This window comes from Bombus terrestris, chromosome 7, assembly GCF_910591885.1.
Source record: "Bombus terrestris chromosome 7, iyBomTerr1.2, whole genome shotgun sequence".
Lineage (NCBI taxonomy): Eukaryota > Metazoa > Arthropoda > Insecta > Hymenoptera > Apidae > Bombus > Bombus terrestris.
In genome coordinates, this window is record NC_063275.1 from 12,910,190 (window position 1) to 12,933,166 (window position 22,977).

The 22,977-nt window shown below is 47.6% G+C and overlaps 1 protein-coding gene across 6 annotated transcripts in view; it reads right to left on the reverse strand.

Annotated features, from left to right (window-relative positions):
• LOC100650884 (serine/threonine-protein phosphatase 4 regulatory subunit 1) overlaps positions 1–22,977 on the reverse strand; it is a 147,834-nt gene that overhangs the window by 18,032 nt on the left and 106,825 nt on the right. For all 6 annotated transcript variants that reach the window (XM_048407809.1, XM_048407810.1, XM_012310253.3 and 3 more), the window contains one exon: positions 816–928. In XM_048407809.1, coding sequence (XP_048263766.1) covers positions 816–928 — 113 coding nt within the window. The remainder of the gene's footprint in view (positions 1–815; positions 929–22,977) is intronic.

Sequence of the window (22,977 nt, forward strand, 5' to 3'; positions counted from 1 at the left end):
GCAACGTACAAATTGTCGATCTTCTCGTTGCCCGATAAATAGAAAGAATTTTCACACGATAGAGTAAGCGATAGGCATTGAAATCTGCGAATGTTATACAATAGTCTTTTGATAATTGGTAAAAGATTGATCACCCTTTCAACAATCACACGTATGAAATCAATTGAATGCAAGACGTAAATATGATAAAACTTACGTGCATCTAAAGAGTAGACTTCGCTATATGAATTTTGGCTATTGCGGATTAAGATCGTAGATAATGATTTAAATCGTTTCCAGACGAGGTTGTTAATAAGTTGTACAAATGGAAAGCAAAAACGGGGAAAATTGGAAAAATAAAAAACATTCAAAGATGCAGTATCTGACAGCAAAGGAAGGTAATTTATAAATTACGTGCGCAAGCAGTGCGTCAAGGATTTGGCTCAGAATTATTTCCAATCCTTTCGTTTCTTATTTAGAAGCTGTAAAATAAAATAAATGTGCGAACTCCAACAACGTGCAACGTTTAGAATAATATAACTGTGTAGAGCGAACATTTAGTAAATTAGGTTTTTCGACTCGTCTGTTTCTGGCATGAGGCAGCCTCCAAATTAAAATTCTTGGATTTTATCACATCATAAAGTAAACTGTCAAATTAAGATTGTGACTATTTGATTTTCTACCTGTTCATTTTAAATCCTCCTTCTTCTGTTTCTTTTCTTTTTTTTTTTTTTTCTTTAGAATTGATAAAGAACGCGATAGATTTCTAATTGCTTCGGTTATACTTTATATCTTCGAATGCGTAATTTTAATGGATAAATAAGTTCTTAACTTACCAGTATCGTCGGCGATCTGTCTCACCGCCTGCATCACTTCGTTCACGTTAAGTTTCGTTCCATTGCTGGCGGCAGTGCGAAATACTTCCACCAGCATCCTCCCGATTCTCTGTCTGTAACAAGAAGTAACAGTACGAAGGTTAGTTGGTGCAGCTGTGATTAAAAAGAAAGCGTTGTATAGTTGAAGTACCGAGAACAGCAGAGATGCCTTGAATATGTAAAAGTGGAAAGTGGAAAGAACAAAATCAATTAATTTTAATTGAAATATTTTTACTCGTTGAAATGGCCAATAGTTACTTTCAAACTTGCTCTACAATTGCGATAACATGCGAAAAAGTACAATGTCGCAAATTAACATCGCCTGTTTAACATATTTTCCGTACTCTAACGATCTAATTTACGGCAAATCATAGCTCTACATCGATTCAACGCGTTTCCTTGAATCGTTTTATCTGATAAGCAGCCACATTATAGTACAACGCTATATGGATATTTTAAATATTTTTATTTTTATATTATAATTACGTATAAATTCATAAAAATTCCAATAATCAGTATTTCAACGAATTTTCCGTACTCTAACGATCTAATTTACGGCAAATCATAGCTCTACATCGATCCAACGCGTTTCCTTGAATCGTTTTATCTGATAAGTGCGCCACATTATAGTACAATATTACATGAATATTTTAAATATTTTTACATATTTATATTATAATTAGGTATAAATTCATAAAAATTCCAATAACCAGTATTTCAACGAATTTTCCGTACTCTAACGATCTAATTTACGGCAAATCACAGTTACATCGATTCAACGCGTTTCCTTGAATCGTTTTATCTGATAAGCACGCCACATTATAGTACAACGCTATATGGATATTTTAAATATTTTTATTTTTATATTATAATTACGTATAAATTCATAAAAATTCCAATAACCAGTATTTCAACGAATTTTCCGTACTCTAACGATCTAATTTACGGCAAATCACAGTTACATCGATTCAACGCGTTTCGTTGTATCGTTTTATCTGATAAGCACGCCACATTATAGTACAACGCTATATGGATATTTTAAATATTTTTATTTTTATATTATAATTACGTATAAATCCATAAAAATTCCAATAATCAGTATTTCAATGAATTTTCCGTACTCTAACGATCTAATTTACGGCAAATCATAGTTACATCGATTCAACGCGTTTCGTTGTATCGTTTTGCCTGATAAGTGCGCCACATAGTACAACGCTATATGGATATTTTAAATATTTTTACATATTTATATTATAATTAGGTATAAATTCATAAAAATTCGAATAACCGGTATTTCAACGAATTTTCCGTACGATCCAAGTGAAATGCAGGTTTTACAGCGATGATCGCGATCGACGACGAGGCAATGCACGCAGAACGTCGAGAAAGTAAGCAGACATTTACGAGCCGCGTCTCGTCCCGAATATAAATCATCTAGCAGCAACTGGCCGAAGGATACGCTTAAGGAGGGCGCGAGATGACTGAAGAAAGAAAGTGGCGAGAAAGGGCAGGTTTACCTAAGGAAAATTACATTTTCTCGGCGGAATCGCGGACGAATGCAAATATCAGCGCAGGGGACGATAATTAACGGCGAACAGAGAAGAAGTTGGCCGGGGAGAAAAAAGTTTTAACAAGGAACGATGGGGCCACGCGCCCCCTCGTTGACGAAGTCTCGGAATCGTTCGCGTGTCCCCGAAATTCTCGACGACGATCGGTCGCAACTTTCATCGCTGTCCGGTTCCCCAGCCAATTTCGTTGAAACTTGCACACCAACGAGAGGGAAGTTGGCGAAGCGGGTGTACTTGGTCGAATCTTAACGATCGGTGCGGTTGCGGGGGCCAATCAGGATATACCGGCGGACAGAAGCCTGAAAAGGAACGGACGTCGGCAGTGGTTGTCAGTCGGCCATCGTGACGGCGTCGGGCAGAAGGAGACAACGTTCTGCTCGAAACGAAAAATCGAAGTGGAAGCGAACGTGGCAAAAAAAAAAAAGGAAACAAAAAAATAAAGATAAAAAAGAAAAGAAGAAGAGAAAGAAGCGGTGGAAGAGAAAAGGAAAAGGTGAAACGCAAAGTATAGCAACGCGTAACGTGGCTGTATGGTGGGGATGGAAGGAAGGGAGGAAGAAGAAAAAGAAGAGGAAAAAATGAGCACGGGGGTTAAGATAGAAACGAGCGAAATCGATGGTTGGACCGAGAAAGAAGCAACAGAAACAAAAAATCAAGGAGGTGCGCGAAGAAGACGAAGAAGGACGCGAAGAAAGCAAGAAGATACGCGAAGAGTTCGATCTTCTAGTTTGGCGTCCTCGCAAGACTTCCCCCCACCGCGCTTCAATAGCATCGTGGAGGGGAACGCTATCCTCTCCACTGTGGCCGAGTGCGTGAACGGATGGACGCGGGGAAGCGAGTTGGTGGGGGGAAGGTAATAGAGAGAGCGCTGGCAGCAGCCGCGAGGCGAGTAGACTATGTCACGATACTCGTAGAGCGATAAAGACCGAGCACGGTAGGTTGCCGAAGCGGTGGAGGGGACGGAGGAGAGGCGGCCGCGTGGTGGGGGGTAGAACTGGCACCAACGGAAGATCGTTTGCGGTACCCCACCAGAAGTTTACCGGACGATCGGAGGTGGGGGGGCGACCGTTCTCCAAAGTCGTTGGAGAACGGGTAGAGGGATGGTACCGCCCGTGAACGCCTACCGTGCCGGCGCAAACATGGCCGCCGCCGGCGTCGTCGACGACGACGACACCGACCACGAGGATCGCCACTAAATTCCGCTCGCGTATCACTGAACTTCTTCTCGCCAATCAACTTCCGATGGGAATTATACGAATGCACAAAACGATCGATTTAAACGAGCATCCGCTTTATCGCACGTTTTCCGTGATCGATAGACGCGAGACCGGATAAAGGCGGATGGGGTGTGAAATACGTACGCGGACCCAGCACCACCTCCGGCCCAAAATTGAAGTACAACTCCGCTGGTAACTTCGCGCTGCTGCGCATGTTCGTGCTTCAGGATGGCTCGTAAGATCGATAGGGAAGACGGCGGTTTCGTGACCGACGGGCTTCGGGGGCTGGTTTCGATTTTAGGGGAAAGTCGATTTGTCGGGCGGGGGAATCGTTCGCAACGATGTAACGCGCTGAAAACTTCGCGTTTAACTGTACGCTCGTACTTCCTGTTAATTCAACCAAGCTACCTATACATTACATATTCTGTAGTACAAACTTCGAACATCCCTCACCAGAAATTTTGCTTAAATTTTTCAAATTTTCTCTATTTTCCAAATCGCCTCTGTATAACGCAAAACCAGACACCTATAGGATATCCAAAGTTCAGAATAAACTTACTCGAGCTCCATTGAAACAAGTGTTACCGAAACGAAACTCGCGATCTTCCATTGCAACAACTTCGCCATTGCTTTCCATTTGGGACGTTCCGATAATTAATCGAATATAATCGAATAAAAAAAAAAAAAAAAAAAAATAAGGAAAAAATTCCTTGGCGCCGACATGCACTGTGCCTTGGTTCTCATTATCGGTGTTAAAACCATGGCCCCATTTTAACGGGGATACGGTCGTTATTTCGACGATAACGCGTTATTACGCGATCGTGCGTAATTCGCGCGGACGGTTCTCGCCGAGTATCGGTCGCGAAATTTCATTATCCGCCTCGTGGAACGCTCACGAGGACCAGCAATATTCGGGGAATCGTTTACGAGGAAAAGGCGTCCGCGGAAAATATATCGCATCTTCGATGTTGCGTGCAACCTCCACCTCATAGAGATACAACGTTGTTGTATTCGAGTCGCGTGTGCGTTTCTCGTATTCCGTTTGAACGGAGAAAAGTGGATTTGCTTGTCGTTCCGAACGCGCAGAGTCGTGGAAATAGACGTAACGTCACGTCCCCGAGACGGAGAAACGGTAAAGATGGATAACTATGTGCATCGTCGTGCGATGCTGCTCACTGCTAGCTACCATCTCTATCTCTTTTTAATGTCTTCCTCTCTCTTTATTTAGTACAAATGTTACGTTGGTTATTGAAAGTTTCATTAAATTTGAGATATTACGACGCGAGAAAAGAAGGAACGTCTTCCCATTGAAATTTATTACGCGTCAACTCGATCGACTAATGTTATTTATTAAATTTGGCGATGGAATATCACTCGCCTATTACCCAGAAGAATAAAAAAGGAGAGAAGTGTTTGAAGTGGCTGTTGAAAAGCGGATTTATCAGTCGTAGAGAAGTTGGCACGTCGATCTTAGAAATGAAATTCCTCTGCTATCTGCTTCTGAAGATTTGAAATCTTGATAATCAACGCTTTTTTAATCGACGTCCTTCTAATCACCGAAGATAGCGGAAAAATCGTTTGTTTTCACATATTCGACGAAAACTTATCGTTTTGTTATTTTACACCAACGTCGTGTTTTTCTATCGCGTGTTCGATAGTTAAAATGGGTAAACGAAATGGAAACCGGAACAGCAGGAGAACTCGCATCGAGATCTTAATTCGCGGCAATTGACCGTTCGACAAACACAATGTTCTTCGGTTCGTTAAACAAACGCATCCGCGATCGACCAACTTTACCGGACAAGTTGACCGCGCTTTCTAGCCACCGGAAGCCAGCTGTTATCTCAAGAAGCTAGCCGGCACCGAACGACAAAGCCCTCGTCTTTGACACGAGCGACCCACATTCGGCGACCAAGTTGTTTCACGATCGGTACGTACATCGAATACATCGAAAACATCGTGGGTACTTTCGCGATATAAAAAAAACAAGCGAAACTGCTGGATGAGATTCGTGTAATTATCGTGTAATTATAAACAGTCATATTCTTTAAATAAATTTCACATTCCTCTATCGATATATCGAAGTTACGTATCGAGGGGAGAAAGAGCTTCATCGCGTGTTTTCAACAATTTGCAGACCGAAGTTGTTTTTCCAATTCAAGTTGCTTTTCAAAAATTCTTCGTGTCGAACGGTACTTACACGTGCGTTTCGTTATTTATTCGAACATTTCATATTTAAACATTTCCATTCGAACAATTGTTCAACATTTAAGCAATCTCCCATCCAGTTTCGTTACCTTTAATACGCTATTATTATTCAGCCACTTAAATTTTGTATACTTTGCTTACTTTCATACAAATCATTCCAGGTAAAACGTTAATTAAAACAGAAACATTGGAGGCATAAGCTCGCCAGACTTCGTTATTTCCATCTACTTGGAAAAATATCCAAACTCGGGTAAATCTAAATTTTCACCAACAACACCGAAGAAAACGTACGAGAAAAGATAAATTACCCTTTCCACCCTCTTTTCCAAGTTCCATTCTGGTCACCAAACGAACAGTTGTCCGGCGATGTTCTCTGAAAGAGACCAGCGTCAGGAGAATTTTGCGAGACAAGATAAATTCCCATGGGCCCGAACGTCGCCCTTCGATGTCCTCCCCCCTCTCGCCCTTCATCAGGGTTCATTGGTAGCAAAGGGATCGCAACGAGGGTCGAAAAGACTGTGGGGTACCGACACTCGAAAACTCGCGTGTCTACGACTACGAGATACCGGCTTCCACGTACGGGACTTTCCACTCGCTCGTCTTCACACGGTTTTTCTAACCCCCCGATTTGTTTAGGTTCCGTCTTTGCCCTGTCTCTTCTTTCTCTGCTTCTTTATCCCTGCGTCTCGTCCGATTGTCCCGCGCGAGTTTTTCGTTCCTCGGTTGTTCATCATTGTTTCACCGAGGACAAACGCGCTAACGAATCAGTTGGAAGGAAGGACGAGCGGATAAAACGGGGCCAGAGCACCGAGGGGTTGTTATACGGCGAAAATTCCCCATAGACATGGTAATGAAAGGCGATATAGCGTTTGTTGCTGTTGTTGCGTGGATGGAGTATCGGGCAGAAGACTGGTTTCGGGAAAAGTGGTGGAAGCCGTAAAAGGCGATCGGCAACAGGCAACAGGAAGCCTTGCAAGCTCTTAATTCCTGCGAGCGTTTAGAAGATAGGGTGAACCGCGAAATCGTAGCGAAAATCAGTTTTATCCACCGAGCGATCAATTTATTACGATGCGAGAAATTTTGGAAAAATAGGATTTCACATAATTTGAGGAATCGTAGTGGAAAGGAGAAGTGAAAGGTTGGAAATTGATTTTAAGTCACGTCAACTGCAGCGAAACTCGCGATAGTTTTCCCAGATGCGCAACGGTGGTGGCACGAGGGGAACGCGAAAATCTGGGCCCCGATCATTGTAATTTAGGGGAGCGCCCTCCCTCCAGGTGCACGTACCTCGTGTCACATGCACCGCACCTAAGGACAGACGGGGAAAAACGATGGCGGTGGAAATGAGAAAGGGCAAAATTTGTTGGCCGTGCGCATCTGTCGCTCGAATGCGTTTCATCTAATCTCACGTACAATGCCATAACACCGGTCTGTCAACGAACTGAGAATACAAAAAGGAAAATCCGTAATTTGTCGGCATAAATAATACCTAATACCCAAATAGGTTTTCTAAATCCAATCAAAATTTAACGAGGCTAATTTTTTCATCCGATAATCCGCCGATATATCAAAAACGATCAAACCATCAAATCTGTGCATCTCTTCGAGTATCTTTCTTTTCTCGTCTACTTTACTTATAACAGGCATGGAATTTTGGGATGCAAAAGAGTGGGAATTACATCGAGTTTTAAGATCGAACGTTTAAAAACTGTCCATGCGATGGTTTTCGTTTCTCATCAATCGCGTTCTTGCACTTTTGCTCCAATGTTCGAAAGGTGAAGGAAGGAAGGTTCGAAACGGTGAGAAAAATCGCAAAATTCCGAAGCGTCGAAAGCACGACGACGCGTCCACCGACTGTTTTGAAAGTTTAGAAAAATCTAGAAAACACGGGTTCTCGAAAGTACGTACAATTTGAGCACTCAGGTACCGCAGACAACTTTTATATGCATATTGGTGCGCGCTACTCACAACATACTATGCACATCCTAAGGACTAATCCTTGAATTAAGCGAAAGCCTCTAATTTCCAGCAGCGGAAAAACGATAAAAAACGACCGCGCCACTTCCGCTCGATGGACTCTGCCGTGAACTCTGCGTGTACTTAAATCAGCCGAGGGTGACACTCGAGAAAGCTCGGTGCATGCTTCCTCGCTCGACAGAGGGAAAAAGCTCTGAAAATCCGATTAACGGCTAAGAAATCAAACAATCGCCTAACGTAGCTGTGAAATTCAGTGATGGGAAAACAGAGAGAGAGAGAGAGAGAGAGAGAAAAGAGGAACGGACAGGATGTGGCAGAACCGAGCCAGGAAAGAGACAGAGGAAGGATGATTTAAGTACGGAGAGGATTAACGCTCGTTCGTTCAATTGGTTTATGATTTCACGTTCTCCAGCGACAATAAATAAGCGTCGAACAGTTCAACCAGGCCGAAAAGCGGCAAATGTTGAAGGTTTGTGAAGCGAAGGACGCGGAGACAAAAGAGCGGAGAAAAAGAATCACAGGAGGGTAAAAAGGAAGGGCAACTCGGTGGCGCACCTCCTCCGGCTACTTTTATTACCAAGAGCGAATAATATTTCGATGGCTGCCTTCTAGAAAATGCCATCCATGGACATGTTTTTATTCTTCCTCCTTGGGACTCCTGTCTCTCGCTAGAAAGGGTATGCAAAGGTTTAAATCTTCGACAGTCGATAACATGGGATCGGCTAATTCTCTGCTTCGAAAGGAATCTACGTAACGCCTCCGAGTTACGGTCCAACTTTAAATCCTCTGGATAGAGTTGTTTGGAGAAGTCTATCGTATTTAAAAGTACATCGTTGTCATTAGAAGCATCGAGACTGTTTATGGTTGAAACATGAGTTTTCCTAATAACCCGAGATTCTATAGGAATAAAATTTCTATTCCAAAGAAATAACTGTATCTGACAAGGTTGCCCATTATTCACGTTCTACGGTTTGTCTAACGAATTTCGGTACTTTCTTAACAACGTGTCTGGCCGTTGCGTGGAGGTTTTACCAACGATTAACCCGTCCACAAGGACGAATGGTTGGAAATGGAAAAACACCAACGACATGGTTTTGTCCGTCTCGTCGGTGTCGAAGATTTGCTCAACAACGAGCATATCCCGATGATAGCACGCAGGACAAATCCGGCGTATAATCATCGGCGACAAATGGTCGGCCAACTCGAGGAAATAGCGCGGATTGCTTTTTCTAATTAATCCAGGTCCGTGACACCTGGTATCGTCTAATTGCTATATTACTCGACGAGGATAAGCGTAATTTCCGTTACAGGCATGCGCGATTAGGATAGTTTTTTCAGGGTATCGATGGGAGAAACAGATTTACGGCTCGTTAGTCGGTCGTACAGCTCTTATAATGCATCATCGGCAAATTCGAAATCAACCGTGTAAACAGACTGGGTCGAGACTGTTCACAAACACGAGAACAAAACAGGAGGGACGACGTGCGCATAACGCGCGTCGATTCGTACGACTCCGCGTAATAACCCAATTAGCGGTGTTCAGCGTGTTCGCGGTAGATCGATGTAACGCACGGAGACAAACAATTCGCGAAAACCGACGTAATTCGCGCCTCCTATGTTGCCGCGCGTCGATCCGCCAAATCTCGCGCCATCGCTTGCCCAATATTTCTTACAAACACAGGCGTTTCTCCGTTAACCAACTTGATATCTAATTTCTTCCATCTATCGTTCTCATCCAACATTCACGATATCCGTATACCACACGTATGTACCTCCATGCTACGTTGTCTCACATTCTATCTATACCGACGTATCAACGAGTGTCATGAATTAATGAAAACGAAGGTAACCCTTGCTCGTGTTTCTTCGCGGGAAAAATCGAGCGATATCGACGAAACGTCGAGGCAACGCGACTCCGTTGGAACGCGACCACGAGAATCCAGTGACTACACTGTTTCTCTGTGTCTCTTCTCTTCGAAGCGACAAGCAGTCGATAAATCGATGATACAGCAGGTAGATATAATATCGTTCCGATACATACCAACCGAAAACTTATGCCGTTTTCTGTTCGTCCGGTGGCCATGAGGTCGATCGCACACGCGATTCGCGGGCGACCAGTTTCCACCGGGGAGGCGTAGTTACACGAAGAGAAACAGAGAGAGAGAGGAAGACGAAGCGTATACACACGCGTGTTGCTCGTCTGTTGGTTCCTCACGGCTTGGACGCCGATGTCTGAGAGAACGACGACGTAGAAGAAGAAGAAGAAGAAGAAGAAGAAGAAGAAGAAGAAGAAGAAGAAGAAGAAGTAGAAGAAGAAGAAGAAGAAGAAGTAGAAGAAGAAGCAGAAGAAGAAGAGGAGTCTGGTAGCAGGGTCTCCGTGGCACGAAGGGACTGCAGAGAGAAGGAATGTTGTTGTTGTGCCGGGAGGCGGTTGCATCGGGGAGGCGGTGGAGTGCAACGGCGCGACCGGCGGCGTGGATCAAGCGGTGGAAGAGCGACAAGGAGGGAAAGACGATGCAACGCGGTGGAGAAAGAGGGAGAAGGATTCGACGGAGAAGAGACGGGACGGAGTGGGGGGTAGTTTGGCGTTCGAGGCGCAAGAGGGGCGGCAAAGTCAATGCACCGCAGGGGAATGCAACGCGCCGCGCCAAGCAATACACAGAGTCTACTACGTCAGAGTGCATTCTACCGCACTTTACGACTACGTCGTCGCTGGTCTTGCCTACTATACGCGACTACGTCTTTTTCTGGCATACGCTTTTCTCTGAATTTTCCCTCCCCCTATCCTCTTAGTAGGATAACGTCTTCGCGCACATGGAGCAGAGACGAAGTTTGTCGCGGACCAATGTTTTTCATCAATTTTTCGCGAGGCTGCAACTTTCTCACCTTCTCGGCACATTCTATTTCGGTGGATTTAGGCTGAGGTCGATGACACCGTACTATCGATAACGTGCGTGTATTTTGAAGATCGTTAATTAGTATTATTTCGCGGCGGGATATCGGAATACGCGTGTACCTTTTATTTTTCCTCTCTTAAATTATTTAGTAAAGGCAAACATTTGCCTGTAATTCCTTCGCGTAGATATTACCTACGCGACAAGCAGGCAATTTGTAAACATCATGATATCTATAAAACGCGTCAAGATTATTTACAGATGGAATGATTAGCTTCCGACGAGAATAACGAGAGCTCTACTTCGTCATTTTGAACGTGTAGCTACACCGTGGGAACGATACAACATGGTGGTAGAATCGGTGGCGTGCGAGTAAAACGCGAATAAATGGTAAACGCAGTTGCTGCCATGTTCGTCGTACAGATCGCCACGTACTTCACGATCTTTGTTCGCGTTTCACGATATTCAAAATTCCTAAACGAAATGAACCTCGGACATGGAATACTCCAACGACCGGCATTTAAAAACCGAAACCTGCGCTTGCACGAGACTCGCTCCTAGGTGAACTTGCTTTCCCACGAGTCACGGGGGCCGAGCTTGAAAGCGAGCGCGTTGCGGCGAGGCAGAACGGCGCAAAGCTGAAGCCGGTGCGCTATCGCTTCTTGGAAGCAATGCATCACGGGACGATGCATACCGAGGCGGCGCGTGTTACGAGTCGACTCGAATCGAGTTCTCTCGCTAAACAGGACAGGGTAAAAAGCCGGAGGCGGAGGTAGGAAGAGGGAAGGTCGTGGCGGAGGTGGAAAAAGGAACGGGCTGAGAGAACGAGGAACACAGAAACGCTTAAATGCGGGCCCTGGTTGCGTGGCGTGTAAAGCGATAAAGAAAACTCGGGCCACGACGTTCCCCGACTTTTGTCGGGCTGTAAACAACCGGCGACCGTATCGATCTGACGTGACACACACGTTTCTATGCTCCGGAAACCGAACGATTTCTGTACACCGCTGTCGAGTTACGTGCTCGTCGACTACTCCGTTTCTTTATTTCCCCGAGTCGTTTTTTTCCCCTCTCCGAGGAGATCCGACGTTTTCCCCTTGCAGGAAATGACACGCGAGTCACGCGGCGGAAACGGCCGCGTAAGAACTGGGAATGCAAGCAGAAGTAGCTTTCGAACGGTACATTCGCGGTTTTGCGCGGGCAAATCGAACAGTCTTCGCTTTCCGAGGAATTCCAACGGTGCCCGTCGAAATATCAAATCGACCAGAGAAAGAAGTAATTCGTTCGAATCGTTCGAGGGGAAAAGAGATATCTACGCGAACGATAGATAGCAACGACCTCGAAAGCACGCGGCTTACCGCGTCCCACGTATGCACGCCCGCGCGACCCGCGAAATTACACAACAACGTAAAAAGAGAAAAAGGCGGAGAGACACCGCGTTCCGTTCTAATCCCTCTCCGTCCACGATACGGTTCTCTCCCGTCCGTCTTTGTCCGCTTCTTTTTTCCTTATCGACTATTCCACGATTACCAAAGAAATCCAGCGAAAGGAACGGGGTAAAGAAAAGTCAACGCGGGCAATCTAAAAAACGCGCGCGTATTCGAGCACGCGGCACGACGAAGAGCTGGCGGCGTGTGGTCGTCGTTCGTGCAGTTCAGTCACTCTTGGCCGTTCGCACCGTACCCTCCCCCCTCTCCTTCTAGGTCCCACATACGCGTACCTTCCCTTCCACGGCCGCCGGAGCCCTCCCCCTCCCGCCGCGCGTACGTTTTCTTTCTCTTCCGAACGGCGCGCGTTGGTTCGCGATCGCGAATATCGGTGTACGTGATCGCACACGCCGCGCCGGTGTGCCGTAGAACGGCGTGTCCGTGTGCCGTTCGTTCTTGGACAACCGCGCGAAAGAGATCGGCTCGAGTACAAAGTCCATATACGTAGATGAAGTAGTGTGCGCGTGCGTGACACGTACGTGTGAGGGAACACTAGAGTAGGAAGGGAGGCACAGCGTGAGTAGCGTGTGTACGCGCGACGGGTTGCGCATGCGCGTCGCGCACCCCGAGAGGCGCACTGAATGAAGGCCCCCACCATCGCCACCCGACGGCCACGCACACACGGTATATACGCGACCGTGCGCGTCGCCGCCGCTGTTACACGATGCGGCTGGCTAGCAGGATAAAGCCCCGTGGTGTTTGCTCGGCCGTGGCTTCCAACTTTGTCAAATTCGACTGGCGCCTACCTACAGCCTTCCCGCTCGATAAGAACGTCGCTTTTGTGGATTTTGTCGGCCGTTGAATGCGTTGCTCGAATTGCCTTTTAATTAGACGAATCAACAGAGGAAGATACGCATCTTATTTTTAATTTTTGAAAGTACAAGTTTTGTTTTTCGATCGGCGAGATTCGTACGGCGTATTTTTACAGAGTAACAGTTTGTAAATATTATCGGACCGCGAAAACAATTTCGTTTCTATCGTGCAAGAGTAACGTGGTCCCTCGCAACGATTTCTAGCTGGATTTCGCACGGGCCGAAGATCGAATTTCATTGGCCCGCATCCGCGGCGCGTACAGGCGAACGTCCCGCTCGGCCAGAGAACCGTCGACGACGTTCGGTGTCTGTATTACTACCACCGCCGCGTCGCCTTCCTCCTTTGCCGCGGCGCGGCGGTGTGTCGAGACGAGGCGCTACGAGAGGAAATTAGAAATTTGCTCGGCGGAGATGGTTGTAGGATTGTTATTTGATTCGTTACTGCGGGCTCTGCCGAGTAATTGCGCAGCAAGCCCCCAGACTCGGAACAATAGCGTAGAAGCGAGAAGGAGGACTCGAGGCACGTAGCACGTCGAAAAAAGAAACGGTATTGGCCGCCGCGCCGGAAATATCTGCCCCAAGGCGATATCCTATTGTTCTCTGCGCGCTAAAAACAACCGGGTGTAACTAATTAACGAAACGAATACACGTGGGCGGCCACGCAACTTCCACAAATCCGACAAATCCTCGCTATATATCGAGCCGAAAGCCTGATACGCTAGAAAACCTCGTTTCTTGAACTCTGGCAACGCGTTGCGCTGGCTAACATCTCGTTGTACGGACAATCTCGAAATTCAAAAGCATTTTATAATTTGCCATTGTACGCGATACCACTTTCTCCAACGAATGGACTCTACAGAAATAAGATACGCGTTTCTCAACAATTGAACGTTCACATTTACGTAACGAAATTGCCAACGAAATTAGGAAATTTAGGATAGAAAGCAAAGTTCGCCTGAAACGTTTAAATCTCGATATCTTGTCTCGTTTCGTTTCAATGAGAACGAGATTCTACCTCTATCAAAATGATCGATAAAAATTGTTTCATGGTATCAAAACAACGCACACAGCACTCACAGTATGCGCCACGTAAGGATGCACGGAAGAAGACGTGCACGAACACGCTCGTGGAGCGTCGGGTTTGGCCATCGGCCGACATATGCCGGTTGCCGTGCGTGCAGCTGCTATATCGTCCTTTGGGTTTGGGTCGGTGGGTGACACGTTTCGCTCGTTGTGCACGGCTGGTACACACGCGGCAGCCAATGGGTATTGATTTGTGGAGTGAACGCACCGCACCCCCTCCCCTCTCGTCGCTTTCAACCCCTCTCTGTTACACGATGGCTCTGCCACGGCGCGTCGGCTCGCCGCTAAACAGGCTGGTCCGCGCGCGTACACGCTCTCCGCTTCCCTATAGAGACCAGATACACGCACGAATTCCTCACACACGCGCCACAGACGGTCGCATACACAATTACGGCTTAGGTACACCCCACTTTCAGAGAGCCCCCGATGACCGCGCGAGCGCGTATATACAGTACACAGTGTCCCACCCTCCGCTTGGTTCAGAGACCGCTTCCCACCGGAGCACCCCATCTACCACTACTGCAAGGGGGGTTGACTGCATCCTTTGGGTGGGTCAGGGCCAGAGAGACGGAGAATCGCGGCCGGATTCGGCTAGGTCGAAGGGACGAGTGGAAGAAGAGTTCGTCAAACCTCCAGAGAGATTCAGCGGGTACGCGTGTGTGTATGCGTGAATATTGGCTGCGTTTACACGCACGCCCTTCGAGGGTACCGTGGATCCAGGAAATTCCTGCGTTTCGAGGAATGCTGGCGATCGTGGAATTCTCGACGTGAAACGCGACTGCGGTTACAACCCCACCGAGAATGTCGTTGCTCGTTATGAGTGCCTGGATCGATGGAATCTTAATTTGGGGCTGTATTTCGATTGCCTTGCGGATCGATATTTGGTAGTTAACTATGGGAAAATAGCAAAAAAAAAAGAAAGAAAAAAAGAAAGAGAAAAGAAAAGAAAATGAAATGAAATCATAAGAGAAGCACGGTTCGAGATGTTGTTACACGAGATACGAGAGAAAAAGGGAACTCAGTATAAAGAAGAAAGGAACATTAAGTAAAGAGAACGCAGAATTCTGGTCACCTTGGTGGCAAGGTAGCGCATACCACGAGCTTCTCCATATAGAGTCAAGAGAGAACGTACGGGTCCGTGGCGAGCGCAAGGACACGGTCCAAACACACGGAGCGAAGGGGTGAACGTTCGCACGGGGGTGGAGTAATGAAAGAAACGAGTGGGGCGGGGCGTGGGGATGGAAGGTCGACGACGGGCGACGATGGGAACGACGAACGGTGCCGCTGAACCGTCGAGGGGATAAAGGATACACGACCAAGCGCAGGAGTAGAGTAGCGAACCCGCGCGTTTTCTCTCTCTCTCTGTTCCACACAGAGAGACGAATCCATCGTCCCAGGAAGGAGAGGAAGAAGAAGCGACGAAGAAAACGTTGGAGAGAAGGGGTGTAGAAGAAGAACGCGCCAGGGGACGGGAGAAACACGCGTGCGCGCGCGCGAGCACGACCGAAGTAAACAAGTGGAAGCAATGGAACGGGACGAGCACCGGTCAGTGCGCTGCATTTGGTGCATTCCTGTAGTCTGCGCCGCTGCGGCTCGCGATGGAGAGAGCAGGAGAGCCAGCAAGCCGGAGAACGTTGGACAGAGACGGGAGAGAAGGAAGAAGGCGAGAGAAGAGAACGTACGAGAGAGACTCGAGCGTCAAGGGGAAAGGAGAAAGAGCGACGAAGCTCTGCAACGCGGCACGCCACTTTGGACCGACGGACGCAAACCGCATTCCCGGCCGTGACCTTCGCTAGGACATCGCCACTGCCCCCACCCCCACTCGGCACACACCACTCTCTACCCCTTCCACGTTGCACCCCTTGCCCCCCGACCGTCGCGTTTCTGATCCTCACCGCCCCTCCCGTGGATGGTAATCGTCTTTCTTTCTTTCTTTTCCTCCTTCTTTCTCTCCCTTCTGCGTGCTCTGCCTCCCTCTCCCTGTATCTTCGTCTCGTTTTATAGGAAGTCTCTCGCTCGTACTAATCGCGAGATCACAGCGAGAAGAACGTGGAACCGCGCAGCATCCCATGGACAACGTCGTCTCTTTCTCTCTATCGGCCGTTTCCCACCCTGTGCAGTCCGATAGTCGACGAACTCTCCATTTGGTCGCGAGTTTCCCTCCGCGAGTGCCTACCGGGGCTAGTAGCTGGCCTTCCGTGGCGACCCTCGAGGTGCCGGATTTTTTTATTTACAGGACTTGTTGTCTTGGTCGGGCGGCGCCCTCCTACTCCGCTCAAGTATTCCACTCACTTTGGTGGAACTCTAAATCCGTTGGTAACAAGAACCGCGCGAATCATATGATTCACGAGGTTATAAATAGGGTTGGGGAAAATCGGAGGCGAAAGTCGAACCGAACCGTTTGGAAACGCGGCAATCAGCGGCTAGGGCTCTGAACGACGATTTGAAATTTCCATGCAAAAACCGGACCGCTTCCGTATTAAGATTTCTCAAACCATCTACAGCAATAAGAAACGAACGTACACGATACATTCGATGTAATTATCAAACTGTAAACTATCGATCTGTAAAGTAGTAGCTATATGCTTACTGATAGTAGTAGTAGCTATATACTAGCAGAGTGCCGTGAGAAACTGTCATCAAGACGATTTCTTCGATCTCCCCACGGTCTAACAAAACGATCTCTGTCTCTCAAGACTTTAAACGCATTCTTGCTTACAAACCGCGAACGAGATTACAAGATCTAGCGGAACCGAGTGGCGGCGTGTCGCGGATCTTCAGGAAAGCCAGGACGGAAGAACGTCGGAGGCCACTTCACAAGGGCCGTTTTAATTTCCTGCCGCGGCGAGAAGCTAAAGACTCCGGGACACCGAACGCTCGCTGTCTAACCGAGCGCCCCACGAGGGAGATTCCACCGTGCCGCGAGCATAGAAGGGAAGCGAAGAGAAGAGGAGCGAAATACGGGAAGAAGAAGCCAAAGAAGAGGAAACACGCGGTATAAAGGGGAGAGTGGGAGTGGAAGCAAGCAAGGGCACGGCCCTGAAGAATTTCAGAGTCCTCTCTCGGCCGCTCTTTCTCTAATTTACGAGCGGTCGCCCTGAATTCGAGCAAATATTTGTCCAGCGCGTCCGACTAACGGGTGTATATAAGAGAAATGAAAAAGAGAGGCGGGGGCGGGGAACGGGGGGCAAGGAGGGGTACAGGCGAAAGACACGTAGGATCGAAACGAGAGAGAAAACGGGGTAGGAGTAGAGACACAGGCGGGAGGAGAGAGCATCATTCATAGTTTCTCGAAAAGCGTTCCCTTCACCGTTCTCTACTCGTCAACGAATATTTTTTCCTCCTCTCCTCTGTCGCACCTTCTCTATACCTGTCATACCTTTCTCTCTCTCTCTCTTCCTCTCTCTGTCCCTGCGTTCTCTCTAGAACCAACGTTCTATCCACCGACCTTGCATTTCGAGTTCCAAAAGATTCTTTGAAGGAGGCCGCCCAGAGTCTAGCCGGAAGCACCTACTGGAAAGTATTCGTCCGAGAGGGAAGAAGAAGGCGAGAAACCGAGTACCTGGAAGTCGTGTTAACACGCGCTGCTGGACGCTACAAGCCGCTCCAATTAGCATCTTCTTTTTCTCCTTCGACTTCTTTCGCCTTCTCCTCGCGCCTGACTCCGCGGCTTCCTTTTCAGCCGACTCACACACGACCGACGACGAGCACCTGTTGAACGGACCCCGAGAACTCTTCCTCTCCCTCCCTGCCGCCTCCAAGACACCGTCGATAGCCTCTGCCAGGTGTTCCGATACGGATTCTAATCGTTCTCTAACCGCTACAGGACATAGGAATAAGTGATGTTTCTGTCATGGCGAATGATATCTCGTAGTCGTAGATAATTGATGGTTTCGAGTGGATAAACGTTTCTGAAGAAACGGTCGCATCAATGCCGATGACAAATTCATGGAGTCTTATACCGTATCGGTTGATAGTTTCAACACTGTGCTATACAGTTCGCATGCATTTCCCTCGTTCTACTTTACACAAGCCGTTTTATACGCCGCTGTTACTACAACTCCACCAGTCGTCGAGAGTTAACCTTAAGGGAGTCTCAAAAATTCCATTACCACTGGTCTGATTGTACCACGGAATAATGCAGTCCCAATCACGCTTATGCGATTTGCAATCACAGTCCGTGCATGTTAATTGAATTTCGAAAGATTCGATTTATTGGTTACGTCTACGAGCTGGGAAAAGGCTCCGATTTTCCAAGTAGCGATTGCCTCAAAAGATTCGATTTACACTGATTACGCAATCGTATATTTTCGAATACGAGGGATGTTCCAAGAATCCAATTTTTTCTATTGCTCTACGACAGTTTCGCCTTTAGAAACGAACGTCAATGAAAAGGAGGAATGCATGCGGCGTTTTCCGGCAATTGACGCGTCAATTCACGCCGGCTGCAACCAGCAACGGCTAGTTTCGTCGCTTCCGCCGGGGCGCAAAGTATTTTTATAGTTGGCTTGGAACAGAAAAAAAGGAAAGAAGAAAAGAAATAAAAGAAGAGAAGCGGACGGGCTCGTAAGCAACGCGCAGCAATCCACCGGACGGGGACCCCTCGTTGCACGGCCGGCCCGCTCCTGCTGAGCGAAATACGCCGGCATCCAAATAATTCGGGATACGCTCGTGTGAGATATGAATGAGAGGAGTGGGTACGGCGTGGTGTTGTTTACTGTCTGGCAGGAACGGAGTAGAAGAAGAAGCATCCGCGTGCACCGACGAAAAACGAAGAGACGAACACGGGGTGGCGAAGAAGACGAAGACGAAGAAAACGAGGAAGAAGGGGAAGGAGAAGAAGAAAGAGAGAGAGAGAAAGAGAGAAAGAGAGAACACAGAGTCGAGTGGTATAAGAGAATGTGAACGGGAGAGAAGAAGAAGGACGAAGAGCGGAGGGGAACCTGGTACGAGGACGGGGACCGGGCCCAGGATTCGAAGAAAGAAGAAACGGGGAGTCAACGACCCAACGAGAAGTGCCGTCTCTCCGCGTTAAGGCGCGCTCGAAACTCTCTACCTCTCTGCTCTCTTTCTCTCTCTCTCTGTCCTTCTTTCTCTCCATCTTGAATCCGCGCAAAGACCTCCGCTATTGCGGATTGATACGGGATCAAGGCCGTTTGCCTTGCGGAATTCCATTGCCTGTGCGCCTCGTACAGGTGGTAGAACCTGATAAACGCGAACGACCAAGAAGTATCTTCTTCATGGTTCTTCTAATTTTGTTCTTTGGAATCGATTCCAAGGAAGAGTAAATAAAAGTTGAAGGACCTTGTTATTTCGAAGCGAGACGTGTACGTTGTTATCGAATGACAGAGCGGAGGAGACGGTGATCGAATGAAAATGAAGGCGCGTTGGAACAACGATAAATCACGATAGATCTGCACCGATCTAACAAGGCCGTTGGATTACGTCATTGTCGCCGCTAGAAAGGAAAATACCACGGCTGTGCGCAGGTTTAACGCCGCCACAGAGCGCTTCTGACCCGTGTAAACGAAGTCAACGACGATCTACGTCTATTTTCTACTCCAGAAAGTTCCGCGTAACCATCACACGCTGGGTATACGTCCACCGAGAAATTTTCTATTTGATTCTCTTTGACGATACCTAGAACGCTATACTCGACCGGATACGTGGAAAACGTTCCTCGACGACGATTCCAGTCGAATACGAAACGCGCACGCGCGGCCGAGAAACCGCCGCCGCCTCTTCCTTCGAATCCTATGAATGATTGTCGTTGTCGCGGTGTGGTCGTCAATCTCTTGACGTCACGGCAGCAGCAGCAGCGGCGGCGGCGGCGGCGGTGGCGGCGACGGTCGTGTTACGACCGTGCGACCGTTATGTGACCGATTGGCACACGACAGCCGCGCCGACTGCTAGCACCTGTCTACGCGACTCTCCTGCTTTCCCATGCTGTCCGGATTCGCTAGAGGTGTCCCGTGTCTCGCCCGATCGTTGCGCCAATACCACTCGAAATTAACATTCTAGACGCTTCTAGCCTCACCGTTCCTGGTAGCCACAGTTTCACCACGCAATTTTTAATTTACTGCTAATCCCTTCTCCGCTATTTCATCCTAATATCCCCAATATCCTAGATCCTAAAAATTTCATCCTATTTACATCGAAAAATAAAATATAGACTAGTTCTCGATCGTGGTTCGTGCTTTCGATGCAAAGATTCCTATATACGAGCGAAAAAAGGAGAGACGCGAACGATTATTTCGCTAGCGAGCCAGCGAGTCGTTGTTGATCGACGACGACGTAGGGCGTCACGCCGGCGAAAAAATTCCAAATCGGCGCGCTTAAAGACACGCCAGTTTCGGCGAGTGGGATTGATATGGAGATTAAAGGGAGGGGTGGGGTCTGCGAGCGAGAGATCGGTCGGCGACCGAGTGAGCGAGATAGAATGAGATGTGTGCGAGCGAGAGAAGCGTTTCGAAAGAGGAACGGAGACGTCATGAGAGAGGGCAGAGAAGGAAAGAACCAAATATATATATATATATATACATATATACATATATACATATATATATATATATATATAAAACAAGAGAAAAAGAGAGATAGATAGATAGATAGAGAAAGAGAGTGAGAACGGGGTAAGGGGAGGACAAGAGGGTCAGTAGCTCTGCGTTCTCATGCATTCCGCTCTGTCATGGCGGCCAGCGACTCAGACACGCTTCGTCTGTCCTCGTTGTGCATGCACTCCGGGGGCAACGTGCAGTTCGTCCTCGTTGCACACGGCTAAAGAGGAAAGAGAACCGAAAGGAAGGGGTGCCAGAGGAAGAAGAGGCCTGTGGGGAGATGGCAAAAGACGGTAGGAATGGGGGTGGGGTAGGGAAAGACGGAGGGGAGCGCCCACTGCGTTAAATGCTCCACGGCGAAGGCGCGCGCGTTCTCTCGCCGTACTTCGGGCCCCCTTTTCCTCGCCGAGGCCCTTCTGCGTCGCGACGTAAACAAGCCAGGGCCACGCCGCGCTCTCTCTCCCCCTCCCTCTTTCTGCCGCTCTCATCGCCCGATACCAAGCAACGCGTCAACGTTCGCCGTGTCGCGTACGACTCGAATTTCTTGCGATATCTATGAGAAAATTTAATCGAAATTTTGCTATCGTTGTCGATTTTCACACTCTTGAAAGTTACAACGATCGAATCCAATTTTTCTCGATCTAATAATCGATAGTTTGCTTTAGCCGTAAACGAGACATCGTTGGCCACGTTTATAAACCGCGAATGTTCGCGCAATTTAAATACTCTACTGAAATATAAAACGTAATGTAACGGAATAATGTAACGAACAATTGGTACAAATCGACACAAATCGATGCAAACGGAACAGGATCGCGAATATCGCGTACTCTGTTCGAATGACGACAGTACGCGTGGAACGCGATTGTCCGATGGAATACCGCGATCGAGTACCTGAACACGATCGACCGAAACGGTACATTGATTCGTAGCGACGATTTCAACTTTTAAACCGTGGCCTGAAGTTACAAAGCGTGCGAAACGCGAATTACAGCGTACGGTTCACGATCCTCGTTCGAAGAGCACCGAAGATCACGGAGACAGTCGATAGAGACCGAAGAAAGGGACAAAAGGGGATGAACAGAGAGGATAAGTTCGGGCGAGAAGCGCGAAATAATTTAGCGATCAAACGCAGCCGCGGGACCATTACGCGAGAAGCGAGAGTCGGACTTGTCCGGGAAGGCCAGCAGCCGTAAACACGACGTGGCGCGACGCTTTTATTGCCGACATGCTAACCACGATCGCGTATTTAATCAACCCGGGCTTTGTTGGACCGAAATACCCGCGAGTCCGGGGCCATTTTTGAACGACGCGTTTCCAAGAAACGCCGCGCCACTGCGTCGAAATCGATCGTAAATCGCGGCCATCTCCTTACCATTTTTTCGAAACAAATATATAGAACGCTTTCGTCCGATCTAGTCTCTACCACAGTCTTACGATTCTCCTTCACTCTATATGACCGGAGATTAACGTTATATCCCAATGGATATTAAGATTCAGGACAGTTTTTAGATATTTGGTCTGGATATTCGATGTAACGTTACTACTACCTTTAGCGTGTGACACGCAACGTAAACCGACTTAAAATCAACCCGAATCGATTCGCGTTCTCGAACGCGCTGTAACAAGTTCACGATACATACGACGAATATTCGTAGTAACAATATTTCGCACTTTTGAAGACGAAACCTGTACCGTTCTGTAAACCAGAAGATACGATCTCAATATGGCTGTGCTTGTTTATTGCGGCAAATAGCTTCCATTTTCGTTTTTAGGTGAAGGCATTTTTGAAAAAGGGGACTGAAAATGAGGAAGAACCGGATGCTGAAACGATAGAAAATACGCGGAAGAATAAACGACAGAGGTACCTAGAGCGAGAAGAAATCGAAAGGAAAGAGATCGAGCAGGGAAGCCGAGTGGATATCCTCGCTCAGTAACGTGGGTACTATCGTATATCTTCCCACAGGAGGGCGGGAACGTCGTCTCGTAAGGGGAGACGGCAGAAGGGCGAGAAGGGTCCCACTAACGCGCGACCGCCGACAATAATGCGGAGAAAGGGCACATGAATGCCTCGTGTTTGCACATGCGCGGGAGCGATGAACTTGAGAAGAAGGTCTTGCCTTCGCTTCGCCTCATCCAGCCTTCCAGGACACTTGGTCCCAGTTCGTTTTCCACGTCCTGCCACTTTCTCACATTTTCCCATGAAACAGACACAGATATATAAATGAACAAGATGAACCTTTGAAACATAGCGTGGAAGTAATTTTCTCAGTTTGATCGAACGCGGGGCTAGAGTATCAACAGCCACGCGAACAAAGCCACG